Source organism: Ochlerotatus camptorhynchus, unplaced genomic scaffold, assembly GCF_037179485.1.
Source record: "Ochlerotatus camptorhynchus isolate MF236.1 unplaced genomic scaffold, CSIRO-AGI_Acam_v1.1 ptg000046l, whole genome shotgun sequence".
Taxonomy (NCBI): Eukaryota; Metazoa; Arthropoda; class Insecta; order Diptera; family Culicidae; genus Ochlerotatus; species Ochlerotatus camptorhynchus.
The window spans coordinates 331,388-340,646 of NW_027040537.1; the positions used below are offsets into that span (position 1 = coordinate 331,388).

The window sequence follows — 9,259 nt, forward strand, 5'->3', positions numbered from 1 at the left end:
AGATTTCCTGCAAAAAATTGATGAGCGATGCAAGTAGATGCGACAAATGAAAGAAGATTGTTCGAAGATTGATTTGCTAGTGTGAGATTTGTTGACCATCAAAACTTGAGATTTAGATGTGTCGCCCTCGCCGCGAACTCACTTTCCGACCGCATTACGAAGACGTGATTGCAAAAGCCAATAAACAGCTCGGCTTCATGTTTAAGCTTGCTGATGGATTTCGTGATCCTCTCTGCCTGAAGTCCCTTTTCTGTGCACTGGTTCGATCTATTTTGGAATCTTCCGTGCTGGTATGGTGCCCGTACAACAGAAACTGGATTGACCGTATCGAGGCGGTGCATAAAATGTTTGTGCGCCTCGCTCTTCGCCACTTACGCTGGTGTGATTCGTCAAATCTTCCTCCATATGAACATCGTTGTTACCTCTATGGTTGTATGCTGTTAGGCATCGATACTCTGGAGAAGCGAAGATCCAATTTGCAAGCCATCTTCGTCGCTAAGGTAATGACCAATGAAATCGATGCCCCAGATATTCTTGCTGAATTGCACGTATATGCGCCGCAAAGACCTTTGAGGCAACGTAATTTCCTGCACCTTGCTACCCGGAACAGCCGTTATGGTCCACACGATCCTATCAGGATAATGTCTTCTCGGTTTAACGATGTTAGTGGACAATTTGACTTCAATGTTTCTGCTGCCACTTTTCAACGCCGCCTCAATGCACAGCGGTGAGTATCTGTCCAATCACTGCTACTTCGAAAGTGTGTATTACCTGCTGTTTTTTTCTACAACACTACGCCGAGTTTCCAACCCTCCGACGTGTGAGCTGCGACGCATTTGCAGATTGTTGTGTTCAATTATTTTAGATTATTGACTTAGCTTTTAATATGTTTGTCATTTGTATTCATTTGTATTCAACGTATTCTGTGTATTGACTATTTGTAATTTTATTTATTGTTATATGTATGAAAAGACATGGGGTTTTTACGCCTCTTTGAGCCAACTGAATGGTTTACTCAAAGAGGCTTTTCCCCATCCTAGATTTCATTAAGACTGAAAAAAGTCAGATGAAATAAGAATAAAATAAATAAATAAATAAATAAATAAGCTAACTGAAGCATCCTTTGAAACGTGGGAAAATCCACGAAACCCACAAACTCTGTCAAATGTATAAGGCGAATCAAAACAAACACAGATTCTAGTACGATAATGGGGTCAAAATTCGAACAATCGATTATCTGTCAAAGCCATAGGAAAAGTTATTCCAATCGAGCGGAAGACATCTTTTAAATTGATAAGATGTTGTCTCTTTATAAATTCAGGCTCTTTACTTTGGGCCTATGGGCTATAATCATGTAAAGGGTCAATTTCAAATCGTTAGTTTCGTATTGATGGTTGATAAAACTACGGACTTTGATCACGAAAAATGTGAAATGTGAAAACAAGTCAGTTTGTCCCATCAAGCAAAGTAATCGCATATCAGTCCCATCCTGAAATTCAATCGTCCAGAGGTCAAGTTAAGGTTCTACTTTTTTAATTGCCATATTTTTCGCTGATATAACAACCCTAATAAAAATTGTATGGTTATTTTGCTTAACACGTCGGAACACGTCGGGTATCATTCAAACCATTTGTGAAAAAGTTCGACTATTTGGGTTATCGTTCGTTTATGGTATTTGTTTACTAGGGAAAACATGCAAGCTTCATCGCAACTGCTAACCGTGCCTGCACCATATTTGACGCGTTCCTGACTTACTGGTCTATTTTTTATCGCATCTCAATTTTGACAATATATTTTTTTAAACTTTTTCAATCTCCCTAGAGCACCGGAACTATTTTTTTCAAAAATAATTATTGAAAATAGTCGAATATTATTGAGTGCGTCAATTTTAAAGATTGAATTTATCAGTTTAGAAACCGCTTCGAATATGGTTCCTCCACGACAGGGCCCCACAAAGTCACATTCAATCGAAAATCGTCAAGCGACGATGAAGCTGTCTTCTCTTCGAGCAGATCCCCGTCAACATCAACAGAACCACTTTCGATCAGTTTTCATGCTGTTTGTTTTGGCTTGACTCGTGTTCATTTCTACTTTCAATGTAAAATGAACTTACGTTTGCATTGAAGCGAAGCTGTTTGATTCAAATTCGTGTAGTTTTTATGACTTTTGTTGATTGTTCACTCGGTTCATTATTTAAGCGTATGCGCATAGATCTGTACACGTGGATGTCAAATTTATGATTGTCGGGTGGTTTGTTTACCCATCAATATGGGTATTTTTTTTAATCGGGGTGACGTCTAGAGATCGAAAATTGATATGCGACGCCATTTTGAAATCCAAGATGGTGGCTTTCAGTTTAAGAAAAAGTGGGAAATGCTGTCAAATACTTATAAATAAGGGTATTTTTGGAATCGGGATGATGTCTAGAGAATGAAAATCGATATCCAACGCCATTTTGAAATCGAAGATGGCGGCTTCCGATTTACGAAAAAGTGGAAATACAGTCAAATACACATCAATAATGGTATTTTTGTAATCGGTATGAAGTCTACAGATCGAAAATTCATCTGCGACGCCATTTAGAAATCCATGATAGCAGCTTGCGATTTCAGATTAAGCGGGAAATACTGTCAAATGCCCATGAATATAGGTATTTTTGGAACCGGGATGGCGTCTAGAGGCTGGAAATCGATATCCGACGCCATTTTGAAATCCAATATGGTGATTGGAAATCAATACCCGACGCCATTTTGTAATCCAAGACGGCGGCTTCCGATTTGCGGAAAAGTGTCAAATATCCTAAAATATGGTTATTTTCATAATGGGGATGAGACGTAGATGCCGAAAATTGATGTCACGATTGCGGCTTTGGTTCAGAAAAACTGTGAAAAACAGTCTAATACCGATCAATGTGGGTTTTTCGGAGTCGGGCTGACATCTAGAAGCCAAAAATCGATGTCCGATGCCATCTTGAATTTCAAGATGGTGGCTTCCGATTTCCGAAGAAGTGTCAAATAGCCTTTAAATGGTATCGAATATCGATTTTCAGCATCTACGCGTCGTCCTCGTTCCAAAAATATCCAGAATTTTAGGGTATTTGTCACTTTTTCTGAAACCCTATGGCCGCCATATTGGAGTCCAACATAGCATCGGATATCGATTTTTGTCTCCGTTCCGAAAATACCCATATTTTAGGGTATTTGACACGTTTTATGAAACTTGATGACCACCACCTTGGATTCCCAAATGGCGTCGAATGTCGATTTTCGGCATCTACGCGTCGTCCCCGTTCCGAAAATACCCATATTTATCCTACACTTGACACTTTCTGAATTCTGATGGCCGCCATATTGGATTCCAACATAGCGTCGGATGTTGATTTTTGTCATCTACGCATTGTTCCCGTTCCGAAAATACCCATATCTTCGAGCATATCTTAGGGTATTTGACACTTCATAAAACCAATGGCCACTATCTTGAATTCCAAAATAGCGTTAGGTATCGATTTCCAGCATCTACGCGGCATCCCCGTTCCGAAAATATCCTATTGTAGGGTATTTGACACTATTTCTGAAACCCGATGGCCGCCATTTTGGATTCCAAAATAACGTCGAATATCAATTTTCGGCACCTTCACGTCGTCCCCGTTCCGAAAATACCCATATTGTATAGGGTATTTGAGACTTTCCCTGACCCCGATGGCTCCCATCCTGGACTCCAGAATGGCCTCGTTAATTTAATTTTCGTTTAATATAAAATAATAAATTATTACCTGATGCCTGCGTCGTCAGGTCGTGACTAGTCGAATGAGCCCCGAATTGAAGTGAAAGTGAAAAAACGAAGGAAGCAGTTTTCGAGTCATTCATTGCGTCAATTGAAACAAGTCTTTGCTTCAAATGAAATGAACTGAAGCACTTGACGAACGAAACAAGTGATAGTCCAGTCATGTTTGAAAAGAGGAATTTTGTCTGTGGAGGAATGTTCATCGTGACTCGATAACAAGAAACACGATGACTTACACGAAAAAAAGTTCACGATGACTTACACGAGAGTTCATTCACCGACAAACCGACATGAATGACAATAGTAAAAACAATAAAATTTCTGACCAAAGCACACTACTGACATCTGGCTCCGTGTTCGCGGGAAATATTAAGCTAAGCCATGAACCCGCATCCAAAAGTTATGAATTGGTTCGTTTCTGATCTATTCTGGACAAATTATTATTACCTGGAATGTTCTTTTGAGTGATCTTTATACAATTTTCATTATTATCATATGTTATGGCTAATTTTAGAGCATTTTGTTTTAACTAACATTGGTGGCTCGTCAGAGTTTACGAAATCTGGAATTTTCACGTCCGTCGCGCTTGTGAACCATTAGAGATAGATAGAACACGTTGCTTCTAATGAGTTGTTCTACATCTTTGTCGAAAAGTTTGGATCTATGCAAATAATTTAGTAAGTGCTTCCTATGTTAATGTGTTCTAAATATAAACATTTGAGTTATTCGAGATAGATCGTTACAATGCAAGACAACGGTGCAGAATAACTCATTTGAAGCAACTTAGCAACAGGGCGAATCGGTTTTGCTATAGTAACATTTTATACATTGCTTTTTCGTATAGTACATGTTCTAGACCAGTGGTGCTCGGGCCCATTTTTTCAATAGCTTAATTTTGCGTATTTCCCCGCGGGCCAAACATTGGCCATGACTGTTCTAGACACTTTTTCAAAATTTTATAGCGCCCATTTTGACTGAGCGTGCTATCTCTTTTTGTTGGAAATTTACGAACAATTTTCATAAAAAATACGCCCTGTTCATTGTTTTTGTAAATTAAATTTGTTAAACAAAAATGACCATCACACTTTTATTTCACCATAGATAAATAAAATTGTGTTCTTTTAAATGCAACTAATAAATAACATAAAAATGATTCAATACCATTCCTGCACCTTCCAGTATAGATTAAAGCCCTACAGTAAAAGTATGGACGTCTGTCAAAAGTTGTTCCAATCGAACCGTCAAAATGCACCGCTTTGCTCGATTGGAACAGCTTTTTTCAGTTTTGTGGTGTCAGTCGTCCATACTTTTACTGTAGGGCTTTAGTATAGATAGGAATGCATAAGTATGAGAAATGCATTTCCTTTAGGGCAGCTCTAGAACTAAATTTAAATTGATACCCAAATATAAGCACAGTTCAAGGTTGTCAAGGTGGTGTCAACAAACTCCTTCCATAAATACCTGCACACGGAACCGTCGGATAGACACCAACCCACCCGCACGAGCGGATACTTCTGCGCGCTAAATTCAACTTCGCGTGCCTGTCCATCTAGAAATGCGATGTATCCAAGGGAACCAACGGTAACTGTTTATCAGTTCCAATGCAGCAAACCGGAGGGAACCTTGCCCGTGTGAGCCTGACCCGTACGACATTGTGGCTCTGAACTTGATACAGATTGCCCTGTTTTAGTAATTAGTCCAAGGATCCAAAAAATAATAATGCTCACCAAAAAGGAGAAGCTACTGATTCGCCCATGGCAGATGCAACGCTACTACAACCATCGGATCAAGGTGGAGACCGCGGTACCGGCAATCGATTTCCATCCACCTCCAGCCCGAGCCCACATTACGCAGAAGTTGAAAAAGGTACAGAAGGAACGCGAACGGACCGAAAAGATTGAGAGGGACAATATTCGACTGCTGCAACGCTTGGGAGCAATTATGAGCAAGAAGCGCTTGGATAACATCTGGACACACGCTAGACCCAAGTAGGTATCCAGATCATGATTCATTTTGTAATTATTTACAAAAGAACACTTTACTTCCAGCTTTCTCAGCAGGGAATACATCTATCCTATACGTCCGAAAACGACCGGAGGAATGCCGGCCGAACACGAACACCGCCGTCGATCTTCCATAAGACCATTGGATGACGCCGGACCGGAACCGGAAAGTCCAGAATCTTCATCGGCTCGTCCGATTCGCTGCAGCGCCTGTAGCAACCGGTCTTACAAACCAAACAAAGTCGTTCCCGAGGAGCGAATGCCATGGGCACCCCAAAGGAAAACCACCAACCGAAAGCTGCTGAACGAAGCAGAATCCGAGCCGCACGTATGCTGTCGGTTCTGCTGCTGAATATTGCTATTCGATGGTGGGGATCCAATTCCTAAAACAAAACGGTAATATACATTTTAAGGTAAGTCGAGAATCACTATTGTTTGTAAACAAATTTTGTAACTGGTTGGTCCCAACAAATTCGTGTGAAATAAAACCCAATAAATATTTTCTGGAGACGTTCTTTTCTTCCATTCAGAAACACTTGCAACATCCGCCCTTCTTTGTTTACAATCCTTTTTGTATTTTCATCACCTTCGCTTCGATCTACTTACAAGAAATAAGATAATTAAACACTGATCCAGCCCGCCCTACTTCAGTGGAATGAAACGGGAGCTGTGGGTGGCACCAATACCGGGCCTACCGTGCTTGACGGGTTTGTAGGTCAGCGAGAACTCACCAAGATAGTGACCGATCATTTCAGGCTTGACTTCCACCTGGTTGAAGGTCTTACCGTTGTAAATACCAACGATCGATCCGACCATCTCCGGGACGATGATCATGTTGCGCAGATGGGTCTTGACGATAGCTGGCTTCTCGTTTGGTGGAGCATTCTTCTTGGCCTTGCGGAGCTTCTTGACGAGAGCCATCGGCTTACGGCGAGTGCCGCGGTTCAGCCGCCGCTTGGCACGGCTGTGCATCAGCTCCATCAACAAATCCTGCTTCATGTCCAGCAGCTGGTCCAAATCCACCCCGCGGTAGGTGAATTTACGGAACGCACGCTTCTTCTTAACTCCCTCGGCTTCAGTGGTGTCCGCCATGGTTACAAAGTTACGGATTTAATCCGAAAAATGCGAAAATAGCAACGAGTATCTCACGCGACACTACGTCCTCACACAAGATGTGGAAGAGAAAAGAGAGTTTGACAACCGTTCTGTTGCGGATGTAGCAATGCGCGTTTTTTGACATAAGGAGCGGGATTTCGGTAACGGATTCGACTTTGCGTTTCAGAGTTTCAGTAAAGCGGATTTACACTTGAAGAATTCTGCATGTCAAATATTTTAACGTATACACGGAAACCGTGGAGATTGGATATTAAACGCTGTCCAGACTGGAGAGTTATAACATGTTATAACGGTTGTCAAATAATTGCAACACAGAAACCACCATCAAGATAGCGCTATAACATGTTATAATTCTGTAGTCTGAACTAAAGAGCCTGAATTTATAATGAGACGACATCTTATCCATTTGACAGGTCTTCTGCTCGATTGGAATGACTTTTCCTATGACTTTGACAGACAATCGATTGTTCCAATTTTGACATGTCGCCTCTTTATAAATTTAGGCTCTTTAGTCTGAACGTACTATTACTTTTGTCCCCCAAGCTTGTGTCTGTGCTTATAGAGATTGCTACACTGATAAAACTGCAAAGATTTTACTTATGTGATTTCACACATAACATTCATAAATTTTAAAAATAACACATGAACTTCATGTGTTTTACATATGCCAACTATGTGTATCCCAAATGAACGTCATGTGTAATGGCACATAGCAAAAAAATATATGTGTGTGCACACATAAAACAAATACACAGCAAAAAAATGTAATATCGATCAATGTAATTCAAGCTGATGTATGAAATAATGATGTAATAGCAAAAAGCAGATACAATATTACATCAATGGATGTAATTTTGTTCACAAAACGATAAACACCGTACAACGTTATATTACACAACCGATGGATTGACCTGGTTGCAGCAGTTTGGATGTAATATTCAACATCTTTTTTTTCTGTGTATGGTGTATTTCAAGGTGAAGACCGAACACTGTTTTTAAAATGTCGAGGTTGCAGAACCGGATGCATGTTCGGGTTTTCCAGAGGATCAATTGCATATTTTTGAAGGTAAATATGAGCAAACATTCTTGAAACGTATACGTATATATGTATAATTCTAGATAGAGCTGGAATTAGGGCGTAACAGCTTTTGTAAACAATGACTTCTCTCGATGATTTCTCGGAAGCCATGGCTCTCCCTGGTAAATCGTCATCACTATCGAGTAGAGGAAGACTTCTCCTTCCCGATGGATATGTTGGTTTGTATAGGCGTGCCTTGAATTCCGAGTAATCAACGAGAGAAGTCATTGTTTACAAAGGCTGTTACGCCCTAATTCCAACTCTATCTAGAATTATAATATTTCAAGGAACAGCTGAAATCTAGCCGGCGGGAAATGTAGGTGCTGCCCGGTCAAAACACGGAACCGAAGCACTGCAGCAAAACGCACCAGCACCGGATCCATGACGAGCAGTACACATGGAATAGGAATCAACAAGCCGTACGTTTGATTTCTCCCCACGTCATCAGCGGCGTGTGATGCTTCTATCTGAAAAGTGTAGGCACGTGTAGGTACTGAAACAGGACATCACTGAAAACGCTAAGCTAGTTAGTATCATCCGGAGAGTTTGGAAATGCTGCTAAACCAACTCGGTACATACTGAATCGATTGGCAATGCCCGAACACAAAGGCATCCGCTGTAAAGGAGCGATAATGTTTTCATTGCGGCGAGCATTGTGGTGTATTAATTCATTACCTGTAACGATTAAGAAAAAATATCTGGTACTGTTTTGAATTTCGAGTATTTATGATACTGTTAAAAAATAAAATCCAAAAATTTCAAAATAATCGACAATAAAATGTATGAATAGACAAATTAAATCCATCTTTCACTAGCCATAATGTTTATGTGTGACCTAGTGTGTGACCGAGTGTGTGACCACACATATAATTAAATGAATGTCGATTGAAAGCAATTTATGTGTCTCACACATAAATTTTATTTGTGCAATCACATTGCAAAAATCTATGTGTGTGGCACATAAACGAAATATGCACAATTGTATCAGTCTAGAGTGTGATTGTGTCAGTGATTTGTTTTCATCTGGAATTTGTTTCGCTATGAAGTTGTTTTTCCCGCTGAAAATATTTTGCGTATACGAATGTGTGTTGTTGGGTGTCGGAAGGTGTTTCTGGGTGTTTCTGGGTGTTTTTTCGTGTCGACGAAAAAATAAATTTATTGGCAATCATATATCGTCGACCATTGATCTTTTTGACGTTTATATCACGCACACTTGAGTGATCTCATTTTCAAATGCAAAGTTTATTATCCTCACTTTCGTTCCATCCAAAAATGTTGG

At 40.2% G+C, this 9,259-nt stretch overlaps 2 protein-coding genes across 2 annotated transcripts; one reads left to right on the top strand and one right to left on the bottom strand.

The window, feature by feature from the left end:
- The first annotated feature begins 5,257 nt into the window (after positions 1–5,257).
- Positions 5,258–6,909, top strand: LOC135716328 (uncharacterized). The gene is made up of 2 exons (XM_065238960.1): positions 5,258–5,771; positions 5,832–6,909. The coding sequence occupies exons 1-2, from the start codon at positions 5,503–5,505 to the stop codon at positions 6,136–6,138; spliced, it is 576 nt and encodes a 191-aa protein (XP_065095032.1). The 5' UTR covers positions 5,258–5,502; the 3' UTR covers positions 6,139–6,909.
- Positions 6,338–6,947, bottom strand: LOC135716344 (small ribosomal subunit protein uS19-like). The gene has a single exon (XM_065238961.1). The coding sequence runs from the start codon at positions 6,876–6,878 to the stop codon at positions 6,429–6,431; it is 450 nt and encodes a 149-aa protein (XP_065095033.1). The 5' UTR covers positions 6,879–6,947; the 3' UTR covers positions 6,338–6,428.
- Positions 6,948–9,259: the final 2,312 nt, after the last annotated feature.

Excerpts from the sequence above, each read along its gene's own strand:
- LOC135716344 (XM_065238961.1), bottom strand. The coding sequence starts at position 6,878 with ATGGCGGACACCACTGAAGCCGAGGGAGTTAAGAAGAAGCGTGCGTTC.
- LOC135716328 (XM_065238960.1), top strand. The coding sequence starts at position 5,503 with ATGCTCACCAAAAAGGAGAAGCTACTGATTCGCCCATGGCAGATGCAA. Across the intron at positions 5,772-5,831 it reads TGGACACACGCTAGACCCAA|CTTTCTCAGCAGGGAATACA; the intron begins GTAGGTATCCAG and ends CTTTACTTCCAG.